The 18,909-nt window shown below is 48.8% G+C and overlaps 1 protein-coding gene across 1 annotated transcript in view; it reads left to right on the forward strand.

Moving 5' to 3' along the window:
- The first annotated feature begins 722 nt into the window (after positions 1-722).
- Positions 723-18,909, forward strand: part of LOC131215540 (uncharacterized) — a 61,777-nt gene continuing 43,590 nt past the window's right edge. The window contains exon 1 of the mRNA XM_058209930.1: positions 723-1,014. Coding sequence (XP_058065913.1) covers positions 723-1,014 — 292 coding nt within the window. The remainder of the gene's footprint in view (positions 1,015-18,909) is intronic.

The following is an 18,909-nucleotide window of genomic DNA, read 5'->3' on the forward strand; positions in this document are numbered from 1 at the left end:
AAACACATGTCAGTGACTTAAGATGAAAAGTTCGGCCATTTTAAGTGTTCCGTCAATTTTTAACAGCTGTTTGGCTTGGACGTGATCAGGCCCTACGGCTATTTTTGTCCCAAGAAAATCGGATATACGTAGCTCGCGGAAATGCATATGTCTCACTACTTTTTGAACAGCCCTCGTATACTAAATAATTGCCTAAAAATAGGAATGCAATACCTTCTGAGTTGAAATCGATCTTCGTTGACGATTCATTGGGCCTTTGGAGACGAATCAATCAACTTCCTTCACTTGTTGCATCTTCTCGAGTGTTTCGACTGCAGACCAACCGAATTTCGAAAATCCTTCTTAATATTCAAATTGACATTTGAGCGGTGATTCGATTTTCTAGCTGAAACCGAAACTTTCGTTTTGGATACGAAAAAACCTCTAGCAATGACCATTTCTTCGCTCTTGCTTCCAGATTGTCCCAGATTGGCTCCCGATGCTGGCGGGGCGAAAAGTATGCGCCGCCCCGTCCTCGATCGCACGACCCGTCGGCCACTGTCTGATCGCGCGCTGAACCCTGAACACCTTCGCTCTCGGTGGCCCCAGCGCCCCGCACCCACCAACGTACCGTGGCGCACCTTCCCGATGGTCCCAGCCCGGGCCCAGGCCGGGGCCGGACCAGTGATCCCGTCCGAAGAGTGATCCGCCCGCCATGTGCGGCGCCCTCCGATCCAACGACGATGAGCATCGACGAATCGGACCCGACGAACACTTCGCCGACTAAGCCGGCGGTGGCCCGGTGGAAGCGGGGCTCCGAAATGGGGGTCCCGCTGGTGTCCTGGGGGCGCACCGGCCACCCTCCGCCACCAGCGCCGACGGCGACGGTGGCGCTATCATTAGGCTCGCAGGCATCGCCGACGGATGGTGGTGGCCAGCGGCGGCCGCCCGGAGCCCGACGCGGTGTCCCGCACCGCCAGTTGCTGCTGCTACCGCTGATTATGCTCCTAATTGCCGTTATTGACCACGGCGAAGGTAATGTCTATATTCTGTGTCGTCCCCGGGTGTGGCACCGTGCCCGCTGGGCTCAATCCACATATCTCTCCCTCTCTCCTTCTCTCGATCAACTGGCTCACGTGGTGCGTGTTGCGTGCGGAGCCAACGGCAGTTGCAATTGCAGCTTGGCGCGTGCGTGCGAGGTGTTTGCTTTTGCCCGCAAACGGGCCACGATCGTGGGGCTCTCGGGCAAATTAACTGCGTTGACATAGATCCGGACTGGAGCCCGCCACTGGCTGTCCCTCCAGCCTCCGGGGAGGGATTTGATTTATGGAAACGTCACGGTCCCCACACGGGTCTCCGGGAGGTTGTTACCTGTTGCCGTGTCCGCACGACGGCATTCCAGCCCAGCCACCCAAAAACCTCATTTGCGCCCCGAGCTGCAGCCGAGAACGCCGAGGATTAATTAATTGAATCGCCTATCTGCGACGCCGGATCGATCGGATCGACTTCCAATTGATTTGCGCCCGGGTGGCTGGCTGGGAGGGGGCCGCACTGGCACACAATTGGGTGCCGCCTGGTTCGGTTGAGGCGGCACATATTTTAACCGCTCCCAAGCATACAATTATTGCCGTAATTTATAGCATCGGCTACGGGGTGGAATTACTACGCCGCCCAGCGTCGCTAACGCTTAGTTCGCTAACGTGAGCTTAGTTTTAGGAGGATGTGCCGCGCGTTTGCTTAGTTCGTTTTTAATTTTGCATTTCGATTACCGCCACAGCCACCGCTTATTGGGGACAGCGTGATTTATGATACGCGCGCGCGGTTTGCGCAACGTGGACGCGCAGCACAACAAGCGTTCTATGTTTAATTATTTTCATGATGCAATGCTCACCACGGGCAACGATTTATTTCGTTTCGAACGAATTCAAGGTTCATCCAGCACCAAATCCCTTCCCAAATGTCGCTAGACGCGGCAGCTGCATCCGTTTGCATCGAACTGCATCGAGCGTCATCGTTGCAATGGACACTTATTTTTAACCGCTCCCTGTTCGGGGCATCTCCGGCTTCGACGTTCACCGAGTTCCGCCCTGCATGGAGTGCAACCGTCGACCTTGACACTGTGCCAAATCGCGGCCTGTGCCTTGGAGACGCCTCCGTTCCTTCCGTTTTACCAGGCTGGACTGGATTCGATTCGTCGAAAGGGTGCCATGCTCGGGTGGACCTCAAAGTGGCAGCGACAAATTGGCGACAAATGGCAAATGGTCCCCACGCGCGTCGACCCCGACACCGGGGTCGACGGATTGCGCACGCTGAACTCGACACGTCCAGCGGGCGGACTGGCCTGGCCCGGATAGATCGTAGGATGCGCCACGAACGGATGCTGGCGCCGTTCTGCGCCGGTGAGCCGGACGCGGTCAACCTTCGAGGCTCTGTGACGGGCGTGTCAAGGTGCTGGTTCTCTACGATTTCATGCACGTGAAAATGGAAACATTGGTTGTGGTCTTTGGTCGCGCTGGCCCCGGATGCGCATATGATCGCCTTGCGGCGGGGCCTTGCGATAGAAACATAGCCGAGTTAAGTCCTCCTTGAAGTGATAGAACTCCGAAACACATTGAACCAAGCAAGACAATCCAATTTCGATTGATGGTTCATCAGCTCTCGGATCTCGGATTTGGAAAGTGGAACACAAAAACAGCTTTTATATAAATAAAATGCTACTAAATTCAGGCCTTAAGTGAATAACAAAACTAAATGCAGGGAGTTCCTTAGACTTACACAATATTGGACAAAGACCAAAGACCATTTATTCAAAGTGAAAGTGAAAAGAACAAGTATCAAGCTGTTGAGCTGTTTTTTTCCAAATCAACAGGTCAGGCGGCCTATTTAACACTTAGACTAAACAAAAAGAAAGCTTGAAGCTACATACAAAAAGATTACAATAATCACCCAGAATAGAAGAGTAGATAGAGTAGAACCTAGAATGAGGGTAATGAACATAAAAACATAAATAAAACAAAATCAAAACATAAAATAAACAAAATATTGCACAGTGGGTCAAGACCAGAGGACGACTGACTAAAGTAGCTGTTCAACTCAGACATTAAGATTTCTTCTTATAACCTGCTAAGTTGCGAACAAGTGAACGTTGGCTAGCAACAATGGTACATCCTTTTTGGGTAGTTATAAGCTTGACCATAAAACAGAAACGCTTCACAATCTATGGAAATCGTTTCACCAGTTAGAAATCGGAAATCGGTTTGAAAGTATGAAATCGGATTTTTACGTTACGTGTCATGTTTGTCCAAAAATGCTTGTAGTTCCGCGTCCTCAAACTTTTCCCAGAGTCTTTGTTCGTGATGTCAAAATCATCATACATATTTTTTTTTAACTACTCTAACTGCGATCTTCCAAAAACATGATCACCATAAGCTTCGACAAGCATTTGATGCGATTTTGCAAAAGTTTTTATGAGTAGGTAGTAGAAATGCAATGATGTCCGCTTCTTCAAATCTTCAAATGCCCTCAAACGTATGTTGCCGACTAAAACAGGTTTCGTTTTAAAATAAAATCCTTTGCCCGATGTCAAAACAAGGCAATGTTGTCATAAAAAAAAACATAAAGAAATGCTCCAAATGGACGTCTAGAGCCATCTGTTAGCCGAACTCCTTAGTTAGTTATTCAATATTCACCATTATATCATTACCTGTGGGTACTAACTTTGCTGACGTGTTGGTAACAGCCAGTGTTTGATTCACTTTCTTACACGGCTTGATTGATTATGTTATGCATCATCGGGCCAGATCATTCAGGACACTGTCCAAGCGACACGTTCACTGTACTTTATTACCCTCTGTAGCTTATATTTAAATTAGAAAGGATCGTAACCCCTGGGTAGCCGGTCAAAACACGGAGAGAGAAAAAAAGGAACTCACGCAGCCCAGATTTTGCCTCCGGCTTCGCATTGCCAACGCAGCCCATTAATCCGGTTTAATCGCGCCCGGATTGCCGGGCAGCGTAGGAAAATAGTAGACTTTGAGGATATTTATGGGATATTAAATTTATGACAGTAGCGTACCCGATAATCACACCCGTGAGGGCACGGGCCATGTTCTCCACTTCCGGTCGGCCTGTCGCCTAGGACTGGTGGAGCCCCGCCCCAATAGGCCCCGGTCGGAGTGAATGCACCTGGAATCGATGGCTACCGATCGATGAGATACCGGAACGCGCCATTTTTCACGATCGGTAACCACCGGGCCAAACGGGCGCGTTTATGCTTTATGTTTCCCTTTCCCGGCTCATCAATCGACCAGGGTCGACTCCGGGAGGGCCCTCCGGGAAGGCTTTCGCTTCGCAAGTGGTCGGTGCTGTGTCGTCGGTGCTCGTGCTGCTCACTTTTCCGATCTCGCGCATAGTTGAGATCATCGAACTTTCATAGTTAAAGAGCACCGAGCACTTCCTTCCCCGGGGCGAGGCCTGCTGCCGGTGCAGAACCATGGCGGCGGGGACCGAGAAGGGGCCCGAGAGCCGGTGCGAAAAGAACAAACCAATTTTCAGGCGTAATGCATAGCCGCCGGGATGGGCTAGGGAGCGTGAGCGCCGGACCGCCAGCGTGCAGCATAAGCAGGGAGCATGGACACCGGGCCACGGGCCACCGAGCCAAACTGCAAATTACTGCCGCGACGGCGTGTCAAGATGCGACCGGCGGATAATTTAACGACCGACGCAACCGAACCGCCAGGAGCCCCCCGGCGCAGCGCAGGATGCGCTTCCCCGCTGCGCCGGACCCGAAAACATAGCCGCGGCTGCGCCAGCGCCAGCGATTTACGCGTACGTAAAAATAATGCACCGGTCGCGTTGCGCGCGTGAAATTGCAGGCGGGCTGCGATTTGCACAAGATTAGCCGGTACCGGCGCAAGAATGAGGGGGTGAAAATACGTCGCCGTGGCCGCCACCATCGCGCCGCCACTCCTGGAGCGCCTTACGGGGCTCCGGACCGCATGACGGAACACGACGAAACCGTACCGCGAAAAACGGCAAAATCTGGCCCAAGTCATCGGCCTTGCTGCGATGAGATATTTCTGGCGTCACGCACCGTGAACTCGCACGAGTGGCAGCGACGCGACCGAGGACATCACTGCTTTAAATACGCCTGCCCTAAAAGGCATCGCCCAGCCAGTTCCAGTTCAATCGTTTTCCAACTAAACTCTAGAAATGAAACTCAGGTTTATTCAGATATTGATACGACTCTTGATCTTCTTTCACAAAACTTTAACAAATGTCGTACCTTACGTGAGAGATGTGAGATAAATATGCTCACCTCTGAACGCTTCTAATACGTACTTGTTGCTGCTCATTGGGTCATCAGCACATTTTAGCTGAATATCTTAGACCGATTAGATTCAACATAGAAAATAGCTCTAATAACATCTTAGATTCATTGGCTTAGTTTTGATTCAGAGGTTGTTGGATTTTTGTTGAGAGTTAATGGTTTCTACGGCAGGTTGGTAGGAATCCCGAATCAAGATCCAAATATAGTTCCGTTTTTCTTCTTCACTTAACTTTCGACTACCTTGTCTTGCGATTATCGGCCAAACTCATTCGAAGCATGAGAAGTAGATCGCCTTATTCGGCTAGTCGACTTCGCCTATTAGCCAGGTGCCATCCCCACTATTTTTATTTCCGTTGGGGTCATAGAAAATAACTTTATTCTCGTAGACTAGGTTAATAATCAAAATGCTGATTTTCTCCCTTAAAACTCGTTGTTCTGATAGAATAGAAAACAGGCAACCAGGAGACTAAATCATAGCCTCTTGGGAGTCTTTGGCTCCCAATTTAGAAGCTCTTAATTTTTGAACTTTTCTGATTATATCCGCCATCGAATGTTATTGTTAAAAATCCTAATTGCTGAGCTACTAAATAATTCACCATTAATTAAATAATTCACCTTTTTGTACGTTCGATCGTTGGCACACCAAAAGTTCAATTCAACTTCCGACAATGATTCCTCTAACTGAGGGTTCTCTCACGCTTGGCGACGTTTTGTTTACGCTTTGCAGAAACTTGGCTAGCGTCTTGTCCAAACCTCACTCACTGACTCACTGACCAAAGAAAACCCCGATCCACACAAACAGTGTTCAGTAGATCAATCAAATTTTCGAGCGCATATATTTAGCCCATCGCTAATTGAGGACCCACAGTATTGAGCAATCCCGTTTGGATTGCCGCCGGGGACACCCATGCACTATTTGTGCATAAAATTTATTGCAAAATCGTACGCGCCGTTTGCGCGCGGCTCGTCGCCGAAATGGTGGTGCGTTTAAAATTACGCTTCGACGCGGCGCGAAGCACAAACACATCAACTCCCGACAGCCCGACCGTCCGGTGGCAAATATAGGCCATGCCGAGTGTGGAGTCGGAAGTTTAATGGCCACCATCCATCATCGGCCGGTACGGGATGGGGCACCTGTGGGCCACCTATAAGTGGGTTAAATGCAGATCGACCCGCAGATTGTCGCAACTGTCAAAACACACCGCACACGGCTTGGCCTCGGCCGCAGACCCGGGCACTCTGTACGTGGTAACCTCTGACCTGTTTGAAGACCTAGTGGTCTCTCCGTGTGATCTAACGGTGGAATGGAACGGTGATGGAGAGAGAGAGAGCAATTTACAAGTCCACAAATTCCTCATCACGCGCACTACCGTTGGAGGCCCCTTTTGCCGGAGACCTTTCGGCTTCGGAACGCCTGAGACGGCTGAAGTTTAGAAGCCATTCTTCGGAGGTTAAATATTTAAACAAGACTCATAGCGTATTCCCACCCACCCAGGAGCCTGCGAGTGTCTGGGTGCTGGGCAAGGAGTCGGCCACCTCGGTCGGCCTGCCTTTTCTTCCGTCTGCGACGGTTCAGGATGTGGTCTGGAGTTTTCTGCCTTTCCCACGCCGACGAAAGGAATCCCAAGACCTTCCGAAGCATAAAAAGCACTCTCCCAAGGCTCATATTTCTCCCGGTGGTGCCCGAACAGCGAAGGGGGAAGGGAGCCTTTTCCGAGATTGTGTTTTCCCGTGTTTCCACGGGCTTTTCACGGTCCTCCAGCCGTGTTTTCCGTGGGTGTTCGGCACGCTTGGCTCCCACGGCACAAGTAAAATCAACGTGCCATTCTGGGAGCCCGCTATAAAACGAGGCTCACACCGTCCGAGGGTGCTGTCCTGTCCGGGTTTTTTGGTTTTTTTTTGTTGGGTCCATTTTCATGCTCTCCCGAGCTTTTCCAACCGCCCAATTTTCCGTCCCATCAAAAAGGACGAAAGTCGCACACCGTCCGGGCGCATAAGCGTCTAAAAGTAGGGCCGCCGGAAATCCGCCCGCCCGGTCCGGCTGGGTGAGACTGGTGTTGACATTCGTCCGTCAATTCTATCCCTCGCCCCACCCACCCCCACACCCCCCGGGCACCAACAGACTGTCGGCGGGCGGCAAGCAAGCGCCGCTAATACAATTACGCACTACGCCGTCTGGCGGCTCGCCGAAAGACCCGCCAAAGACGAAGAAAGTGGGTGGCCATATGGGTGCGGGGGGATGATGGCGTAACAGTCTATGGTCACCGCCGGCCACCACCGACCGCCCGCCGACCGGCGGTGTCTGGCTCAGGTGGGCCACGAGGATGATGAGAATGAAAGTTTTTCACGGTCACTCGTCTGGGTGAAGGTTACGTACGCACGCCGCCCAGCCAGTCAAGGGTCGGACCGGGCGTGCCGGGTTAAGGCGGGACGGGACGGGGACCTTGGGACTGCTCTCTTTCACCGTGTGTTTGTGCAACCCTCCCCAGCCCCACTCGCGCCGCCTCCCAAAGGGAGGCAAAAAACAGAAGAAAAAAGTCGTTTTTATTTTCCTTACTCCAGCCACGGCAGACGGTCGGAGTTTTCGGGCGAATTCGGGGTTTTCTTGGCCTTTTTGCGGTTGCGGTGAGCGCTGGCCGTGCCCGTGGGCCGCGGAATGTGAGTCGTCATGCCTTCCTCCTCGGTCCCCGGTCGCCCGGTCCCCCGGTACGCTGTCTGGCCGGATATTTTCTCGCCGGTTGTGCCGGCTCAGAGCCGCTTCGCTTCGGCATTCGGGCGGTCCGTCGAAGGCGAAATTTAAATATTTACTCCACCGTCTGGGTATGCTGGGACGCCGGGTGACCGAAAAGCGCCCGAAAAGAGTGAGCGTATTATAAATAACGCGTTATTGATGAATTTTTCATGGAGATATGGTCCGCTCCGGGCGGACTGGACTGGCGGGCGGGCGGTGGCCCGGGACTTTGGTAAACAGAACGCGAATCGCGAAACGGTTACGGCACTGCAATTGCATTCGACAGACACCCCAGACGTGATGATTTAATCGGGCTGCAAGCCGTTTTTTTCTTCCATCAGCGGTCAACCCTCTGACGGTGGACGTAGGAGCGTCTGACGTAGGAGCGTTGTTTGTGGCATTTCAAAGCCAAACCGAATCCCGTTCGCGGGTTCGCTTTGGGAAGTGATGTAATTGGGTAGCCATGTTGAAGTGAACTTGATTTGAACTTGAGTGAACTTCAAATTGTCTGGAAAAATGGTGGAAATTAAAATTAGCGTCGAATGCAAGATTGAAAATGGAGAGTTTGACATCTTCCAACTCATTGAACAGATTCGATTCCGTCCTTGGTTTTAGTATGCTTACATATCATAACCATTTTCGGAGGTTTAATTTTGCCATAACGACCGTAGCACTGGCAAAATAAAATACTTTATACTTGTAGGAAGCCCTACAGAGTAAGCTTATAGTAAATCAAAGCCTTCCGATCTCACCAAACACAGAGGCCAGTCCGTCCATAGCGATTTTGCCAGGCAATCCATGTTGATGTTTCACCAGGACTTAAGCAAGTTCTTAAGACCAATGAAGAGACCATTTCGTTTTGAGCCTAAATATAAAAAAATAAGTCCTCAAGCTTCATGTTACAACATACTTCGAGCGTCTTCAAATGAGCCACACGAGCTTCCTGTAAATTTGTTGTAATTTTGATATTTGTTTCAACTTTTCCATTTACTTTCAATAAAATTACCACGTTACATTGAAATGGTTTGTTGGCTGCGGAGTAGTTACATCAAACACAACCGACTAATTCGTGCGGATGAGTCGCTAATTTCAATGAATGATCCAAAGCACCGATGGAGTAAATGTTACGCCCGGGGGTCGTCGACACGCGCACACGGGCGCGAGCATGACCGTTTCATTGACGGGGTTGGGTGGCGGCACTTTTCCAGCGGCCAAACCAGTAGACACAACAAAACCTGTTCTGGGTGGGTGAAAATATTTCTCGCTGGTGGGGCATCCTCGGTATCGGGTTCGCTGCGAAATTAATGAACGGGACTCCGAAAGACCGTGGCGAAAGGTTAACGGTCGGTCGAACGGAACGGCACCGCACACTCCGCGTAATATCGGCAGCAATTTTCTTTTGTTTTCCCGAGATTTCGGCAGAAACCGATACCGTCGGTTGCGGATGCTTCGGAGTATCGGGCTTCACGGGCTGGGAAAATCGTTTACTGATTTGGGGCTTTGATTTACTGATCCGTGTGTCCGCGTGGCTCTAAGCTGCCGTCATGCGGTTAATTTCAACACAGTAAGGCAACAAGTGCGAAGCATAATCCATTCGTTAACGGTGCGTTGTTTTGTGTCGTCCATCTGACCTGACCCATCATCGACCGGGTGGGGTCTTAACACTCTGAGAGTATTAATTACATTGTATTTATTGGTTTGGAAGTTCATAGCTAAAATTAAATTAGAAATGCCACTTTAAAATAAACTAGTAGCATGTTTAGCTTACTGTTTCTTTTTTAAAATTGAATCTTTATTAGACATAAAAGCTTCATTACATAAGAGTACATGCATCAAATCTAATAATTCTGAGGTATCACAATCATTGAGATGAAAATGTTTGTATTTAAATCTATTTGAATTGTATGTTTTGCCACGTGGCATTGAGTCATTCCTTAATGCTGCACCAATGCAGCATCTGTTCGTCCTCTTTTATCATAGAAGCTAATTGTGCCAAAAATGTGGCATCGAAAAATGTACACAAAAAAAGCCCCGAGCATTGTTGGCCGGCAAAAGTGCATCGACTGGCACCGTGAACAGTACCGTTGCCCGTGGCCCATGGTCAAAGTGGCACGCGTTCAACCCTTCTCCCCAGCCCACCCACAGTGCCCACCCGTTGCACCCACTCGACCATCTGCCACCCCACTGCCGGGCGCACGCAGATGCGCAAATGCACCGCGTTAAAGTGCAGCGTCCCGTCGTGGCGTCTTTCGACGCACCCACAAAAGTACCAATGGCCGGGATTATGTGTATGTGTGTGTGTGGATGAGAGTTGCTTTTATGTCACTTTTCGCTGCTTCTTTGGTGCGGACAAGATGTTTTGCATCGTGTATTATTCAGTGTCACTGCACCGTGCGCGTAACGGCCAACGGCACCAAACGAAAAAGGAACATGGCAAGAACCGGCGTTCCGGGTGGTGAGGATGCAGAGGGGCAACGGTAATTCCTTACAACACTTTACTACACGTCACTTTAATCCTTGTGTTTTCTGTTGCCAGTGGCTTACGTGCGGGTCAAAGCCAGCAGCATCGATTTATTAACGTGCTATTTTTTCTGTTTGTCAGTTAACTTGTTTTTGGGGTCATTAATTTTGAATTCCGACCCCTTCGCGATGACCTTGCGGGTGCACCCTGATTTATGGAATCTTCCGGCGTTCCGGCATGAAACTCATTCGCCCACATTTACTGCGACCTGACAGAAGGCCGTCAGTGTAGCGGTCTGCCGGCGAGGATTATCGAGCTGGCCCTTCGCATAGGCGCGAAGGTGCGGCCTTTCCAAGATCCTTTTCGACACCCTCTCAGTTGGGTCGGCTTCACCCGTTGGGCGGGGGGCCCTGAGCGCAAAAACAGATGTCAAGTGGCAAGTGGCAACACGGCCAGCCACACCACTTGTGATCGCTTTTCCGGTTTCGCGCGCCCCGAACTCTCGCCGTATGGGTTTTCACCACTTAGACACGAAACCAGGACCTACCGCAAGAGCAAAATTGGAACCATCGCACCACGGGAAACCCTGGTGCAGGTGGGTGGGTGCGGGTGAAATATTGCCCTAATTTCTGCTTTCTCACATAACGCCATCATCATTAGTGGGGAACACAACATGCTGCCGTCCGCTCGCTGTAACCGTGGGCTACAAATGGAACGACAAACCCACGACCCGACCCGACACACACACACATACACACGTGGGGCCAGGATGACAGCCGGCCGAGAAAAACTAGTTCAGTGGGGAAAAACGATAAGCGTTTGTGCGGAAAGAGGTTTCGGGTTCTTTGAGCTCCGCTCTCTCTCACTCTCTCGCTTTTACTCTTTTGAACTCGCGCCAGGCAAGGATTCAAGGATGCAACTTTTCGCCCGATGGCCTCGGGAGGTGGTGGGCCACGTGCGGAAACACACAAGATGTGTTGCCGGAAATGAGAATCCGTCGAGCAGGGCAGAAATCGTGCGCTGCACCCTGACTTCGCTTCAAAGGCGATCCCCCCGGTTGCCAGTCCGATTGCAGGCGTCTGATTTGGCTAGAGTGTTCCGGGGAGCAAAACGCCAATGTTTGCAGGTGCCGATGCCACAAGTGCTCCGTCCGGAATTAGCATTTTAATGGAAAGCGCGCTGCCGGAGCACGGTAACATTACTGCTGCAACATGTGCTGTGATCGTTTGTCTCCGATTTCGGGTTTCCATCGCTGTTCGCTTCCCTGTGTTCCAGAGGTTCTAGCAAATACGGCTATAAACTTGGGCCTTTTTTTTTGCTTTTAATCTTTGTCCTCTCTTCCGTGCGACAACAAATGAAATGAAGTGCTGTAAGGCTGTTTTCGGTTTTGAGGTGCACGGAGCCAAAACTCGGTCTGCGATTCAATAACTTGCTTTGCTTCTTCTTGCTCACTTTTCTGAACTTGAAGCCAAACGTATATCTGTAACTGGAAACTGTGAACTATTTTATAGGCTCACAGCTTTTTGGCCTCACAATATCTTCTTCAATATCTGGGGTGTGAGCTGAGCATCGATGCTTTTCCCGATCGGGAACCCCTTTTTAGTGTGGCTGATAGTGAAAACAAGTGCACCGATAGTGGTAGGGACTGTTGGATTGGATCGCTTAGAAAGCATAGAACGGAAGTTCGCACAATTCGCTATGACTAAGATTGACTTGATGGGTCGGAGCCCATCTTATCGCATCCGATGTCTTCTACTGGGATTCGAATCTTTTTTTCTAGCGGCGTGGATGCGCTCAACGCTGCTTGATGGTGGTACTCTTGCGGATCAAAATATTGACTCTCCAGACTTACTGGCTATGTTACGTTTATTTGCGTCATCTCATCAGCTTACGATGCCTTCAGTATGGTACACTAAGACAGTTGAGTCCTTTAAATTTTATGTTCAGTGGGTTTAATGAGCTTCACGAGAACTTTTACTTCAATCAAAAGTTATCCGTATTTCGTCTCCTTATCCGTTTGCATGTCACTTCATCGCGCTGTTGTCAATTATGTCTAGGGGCTCGTTGACATGGACATGATAAATAAATAAATAAATAAATAAATAATCTATTACTTTGAATTGTTGAAACATAAGAAGTTCGTTCAGTTCTGTCAGTTCGTTCTGGCAAAAGCTGAAGGGATTGTTCAACTCCAATAAAAAAAATCGAAAATTGTTTCCAATATTTTGACAAACTTAAATTAACATTTCGATTTTGGACAATTCTTAAATATTCCGGGCAATCCTTATTAAACTAATAAATAGTACTAAAAGAGAAACCTACGCAAACGCTCTCGAACGAGTTTCGGCCATCATCGTACGCATTCTGTCTGCCACAAAACGATCCCCAAATTTGATTGTGTAATACACGGCTGCAGACGAGCGGGGCCCCTCCAAGCATCTGTCTGGGAGTCACCCTCTTCCGGAGTCGAATTCGCTGCGTTGCACATCGTGCCGGTCAGATGAGGGCAGGTTCTTGACGGATCTGGTACCTTCGCGTTTCCAATGGACTCCAATTATTGTCTCAGCTGAGGCCAATGTTATGACCGGATCGCGCCATAACTTTCGGGTTTTTATTATTCCGATCCGTTCCCAACGATCGAGCGAATTAAGGTGACTTCGTGGATCGCGATCCGTAAGTAGGCGAGGCGAATGTCTTGTGACCAAAGTTGTAACCGACCGCGTGTCGCGTACGCAGGTCGCGCACTCTGTCACTTCTGGTCATTTTTTGCGACATGTTCCCATCCACCCAGTAGAGAGAGCAAAAACCCATTGTTTACTCTACAATCGCACACTCACATTCGGCCGAGCGCGCGAATGGGTTGCATTTCCACCCTAGCTCGTGCTGCGCAAACACGCCAACGCAAAACCGACGTCACACCGACGCCTGCGACAATTGTACGGTCATTTGGCGATCGTTTGTTGGGTGGCTCTGTCGGTGTGCGTGATTTCGGTTGGATCCGCGAAAGAAGATGCTGAGCGAATGCCGTTTTCGTTGTGTGCCGAACCCGGCCCACTCTGGGGCGGGTTGCTGCATCGCGTAATACATCCGGACACGCGAGCGGACTGGGGTGGTGGGATGCGTAACCCGGCCATCATCAGCTCGCTCGGCAAAGGATGCAGTTTCAAGGTCGCCTCCCGCTGCTCTCCGTTTTTTTTTGCGCTTCTCGGCCGGCGTCTTCGTGGCCGATGTTTATCGACGGCTTACGTCTTGTGTTTGGCAGAAGCTCTCTCGAGCATTTCGCGGTCCGTCATAAGCCACTAAACTGTTTGTGCAACGGAACGGTCGGATGATGGGGTGTTGCTGGCGGTACGATCGCCCTTGTCAAATTTGTTGGCCAAACTGCCATTCATTCGCGGTTCGAGTTCAGGCAACACCAAAAACGCTATAAATATGCATTGCGAACCTTGCATTCAGACCACTTCATTGTCGGTTTTTATTTTCGAAATGATGTTCCAAAAACCAGACATTAGCCTTGTCGGCATAACAATTGTTCAAGTATTCACAGAACGGCCACGATCGACGTTGCCAGTTAATGGACCTTATTTTTGTATTTACTCATTTATACCACATCACATCACAGTTTCCTTTCTTAAATATACCTAACCAAGTCTTTATAATTTTAAACATAAAATTTATTATTTAAAGCATTTATTTCAACATTTCAAATAAATGTTCAACCATCGAAAAATATTTAGCCCTTTTTTTTTATAGCGTAGCTTATTGAAAAATCAGATCATAAATGAACAAACCTTTACTGAGGTCATTTAACCAAAATACCTCGAAAATTATTTTTGCAAATAATATTAATTGCCTATCATTTTCCTTAACAGCAAAAAATTGTAACAGTATGAAAGTAGCCAAAGAGCGGCCAGATTTATTGTTTGCAACTAATTCGTACAATTAATTCGATGAGTTGCTACTGATCGAACAACTTTGTGAAGCTACAGTCCAACTCTTAAGCTCCTCCAAGTGCGGATGTAAAATATTTTGACAAACAACGCAAACTGTTGCTCGGTGAATTAATTGGAAGCGTTCCTTCGTGGTCGATATTCCACACTTTGTCACGCCGGCCGGAATGGTCGGATTTTTGCGTCGATTTTTGGTCACCGGCCAAACGTGCCCGACGCTGCCCGGCGGTCGTCCGTTTGGGCGACACGAGAAATCATTGCCTTTGACAGACCCCACTGGCCACTTTGACAACATAAATATGAAACACTTTTTGGGGGCCCCCTTGTTTTGTGTATGTGCACCTACAGGCCTCTTGGCCGCCTGGCTTGGCATGTTTTCTGCGATTGCAATTTTTTGTTCGTCCTCTTGCACAGATGTCGTGCTGTGGTGTTAAATCGTGCGATTTAACTGCTGTTGCCACCTTCGTACCATGTGCATCGCGAACACGATGTCACGCTACCAGACGGCACATTATGCTTTTTTTTTGCTTTGGGTTTTAGAGGAGGTTTTTTCGTGTTTTTCCTGCTCCTCTTCTCTGGCGGGTGACATTACCACCGAACATTTCGTGTTACAGCTCGCGGACCAGACAGTCTACAGTCGGTGCACGATAGTAGGGAACACCTATGGAGGGTTTGATAATTCGCACTCTATTGAAATGCATCATATTCGTGATGCAGTTTACAAATTGACGACACGACATGTTGTTCAATTTTATGTCATTATTGGTGACAAGAAATATTTTTGAAACATTTTTATATTATATAGAGTATTATTCAAAGTTTCATCTATTACAGAGTATGTTTTTTTTTCTATGAATTCAACGAAATATTTTACAAACATAATTAAGCTATTTCTTTGTTTTTATAATCTTTAATTGTCTCTCAAAACAATTATCGAAAAAATTTGAATCAAGTCCACTATAATTACGATGAAATATTGCACAAAATTTGTATATCCTCATATTATTTAATCACAATTTCATTAAAGTAGAATTACATAAGACATTCGGCCAGTTATAAGTAAATCTTCTAAACACGAGCCCGCAAACTGAGCTGTTTGCTCAAAGCAGGAACTGACTGTAGGCGACACTGGAGTTTTTCTTTTCAACCCTCTGCCTAAACCGTGGTAGTTTATGATGCTTTAGCCAGACCGCCCCCGTTGCCCACCCCCTGTCACCAGGCCGGTGGGGGGGCCGGTTTTTGCTGCACTCACGATATCAGTCAATTGATTCTTTACGATCGTCTTCTCGCTACGGCCAGCGTCTGCCTGCAGCGTTGAGCTGAAAGATGAAGCTAAACTGCAACGAAACAGTAAAACCCCCCAAAACGAAACACACACAGACACACAAACACACATAGGCTATCAATCGAACGATAAAGACGTCTCTGTCTCGGATTCGCGACCTAAACGACGAGAACCAGTTCCCCAACTGACCGTGATGCAGAAACGGAGCCAAAGAGGGAGAGACAGACAGACAGTGAGACAGAGAGGGAAAGGATAGACGGCCGAAAAAAAATGGTGTGCATAAAATTGGACATCTTATGGTGGCGGGGCACAGATAGCACCACCACTGCCTGGCAGTCAATCGATCGACGCCGACTCCCATCGGGGGCTCGTTGCGGGAGTCAAAAGTGACGTGCAAAATATGTGCCCAAAATAAAGTGTCCCCCCCATCTCTCTCCCTGTCTCTCTCTCTCTCTCTCTCTCTCTGTTTCGTCTTTTTTCAGTGTCTACCACCGGTGACCTTGAAATATTTTTTGCTCCCCTGTCCAGCCCCAGACGGGTGATTCCTCCCGCGACTGGGTCGGTTGAATCGGGCTAAGCTTTAGACAGTGACGTGACATGGTTTACTCTGTTCTCCACCATCTTCACCTTCGCCAACAACAACAACATTGCCAGCCCCGCGAGGCCGGAATTTTATTTATTTTATTGAATTTGCATCGACGGAAGTTTGACGGTCGTCGACGCGCAGGATATTTGTCCGGTGTTTGGGGGTGTTTTTGGCTGATTCAATTTTTCGTAAACCACTTTTTGCTTAAGGTGGGTTCAAGTGTTCAGGTGTGATTTCCAATGTACATGTTCAGTTATTTTGTAACAACATTGGCGTGATTTGAATGTGGCAACGAATTCGGAATAGCTTATGAGAGTGATATCATGTCTCGTGGTGCGTTTATTGTGGATAAGTTTATCATTGATGGACTAATGTTTGTAAAATGTAATGTAACACATTCTGTAAGCTAATCCATTTGTATGATATGCCTTCAACTCGTGATGATCAGCTAGTTATGAAATGTTTGTTAATGAAATTCATTGTACTACACATCGATGGCTACCTATGAATATTCCTGCTTCGAATGGATTCTGTTAATCATATCAGTATTCGATTAGAGCGAAAATATCCATCAGACTGTAGCGATTCAGATACCATAAATGAAATGATATCTGAGCGGGGAATTGATCAGAAACTAATCTGCAAAATGGCCGTTCGTTTGAAATTCATGCCATGCGGTATCTTGAAAAACGATAACTGTGAGACACCAGTTCCACTAATCGCCTTCTGTCCGACGCCGGATCGGAAACAGTAATTAATTAATCTTATCTTCTTGTAGTCGATCGCCTTCAAACAGTTGCCACTTGCTACCGATCCAAAACGGTTATCAATTACAGCTATCTTCAACATCTCACTTCACTTTACGGAGAGCACTACTTAGGCCGACTGTGAAACCACCGGTCCCATCGGCGAGTGTCACCGGCGGACCAAATCATTATGCTAATCAGACTGCAGATACAGAGAGAAGGGAAGAGGGAGAGGGAGAGAGAGAGAGCAGCGAAAGGAGTGCTACCACTTGCCCCATAACGTAACTAATTATTTAATATATTATTTCGCACCTAAAGTCACTTCATAAACCATCGCCATAATTTGAACATGGCAATCGGAGGCCAATTATGCTGCCACCGGCGTACACAGCGTGTTTCGCGCGAGTGAAATAGCTCACTGACGCGTCTTGACGCATATGGCAGCGGGCGGTTTCGTTTTCCAACCAGTCTGCCGGCCACTCGGGGCTCGGGGCAATTTGTTTTAAATTAACGGTTACCCGAGCGGGCCAGTATCGGTGCCCCCGGGGGCCTTAGCCGGCCAGTTCTCGGGCCCCCGTTGGAATTTGAATAAATAAATCGAACATCGGAGACATGGCGTTATGCAATTATCGCGCCGTATCGCGCCGGCCGGCCCCAGGCTATCAGCTATCTGGTACCTCAGCTGATACCGGCGCGTGGAATGTGTGAATATTAAGAAAACAAATATAGACGATAAAAATGAAAAACCTACCGGACACCGGAAAGACCGGTTCCCCCCAGCGGAGTAGTTGGCCAAACAATTATTCTAATCATCGGCCCGACCCCGGCCCCGGCGCCTGGCAGCGGTGGCTGGGAGCTGCTTGGGAGTGTTTTTATTGCCGTTAGCGATTAGCGAGAGGCGACTTAACGAAACTGGAAACTCCCCTCAGGCTGACCGGACCGCTGGTCAACGCGAAAGGATTGCAATATGCAACTGCAGCAGGGTGCAGCAGTTCGCCCAAGCGCGCTTAAAATTTATTACTTGACTGTTTGGCCCACCAGAGTGAGAGCCTCAAATCATAAACTGAAACACCGCGATTTGCCATCTTGCGATCGGACCAATCGGACCATCATCTTCGGCCGTTCGGTCAAACAAAGTAATCGTCGCCCAGAAATCCGTTCTACGCGACATAAAATCCGGTGCGTCCGGTGCGCCCTTGCGAACGGAAATCGTTCGTCACATACCGATAAACATCTCGTGTTTTGAGTTTTGCTCATTAAAAAGGTGATAGCTCGCCTGTTGCGATGAAGAAACAAAACCATAGTTAAAACATGACCGGTTGCAACCGGGCCCGCCGGGCTTGGGAGTTGCTAATGTGCCAGCCAATAAACGGACGGGCGAAACAAAAACGACTCCTCCAACGAAGCGCAGAACGGCTGAAGCACGGGAATTAACGGTCTGGTTAACTGCTGCGAACGCGTCCTTGTGTAGGCTTGTCGCAGCCCAAAAACTGCCATTAAACTCCGCGGTGGTCCGGGCAGGCAAATAACTACACGACTCCGAGCGGCTTCTGGTTTTGCGCAAGGCGGCACCACCGGAGGTCTCACCGGTTTCTTTTTTTGTGGGGCCTTTCAAGACTTTTATTTAACTCTAGCGTTGATGGGACCAGACTTTGTTGCCACAACACGCTGCTCACTGCCTTACGCTGATGTTGTCCACCATGTGGGGCAATCTGTAACTAAATTTGTACTAAAACTATACTAAAGTTTAGCTAGTGTACGGAGGGTAGTTTATCAAGAAAGCCTACCGATCTCGGCCTAATGCCGAGGTGAACAACAATTCCGTCCAGTTTGCCGAAGGAA

This window comes from Anopheles bellator, chromosome 1 (genome assembly GCF_943735745.2).
Source record: "Anopheles bellator chromosome 1, idAnoBellAS_SP24_06.2, whole genome shotgun sequence".
Classification (NCBI taxonomy): domain Eukaryota; kingdom Metazoa; phylum Arthropoda; class Insecta; order Diptera; family Culicidae; genus Anopheles; species Anopheles bellator.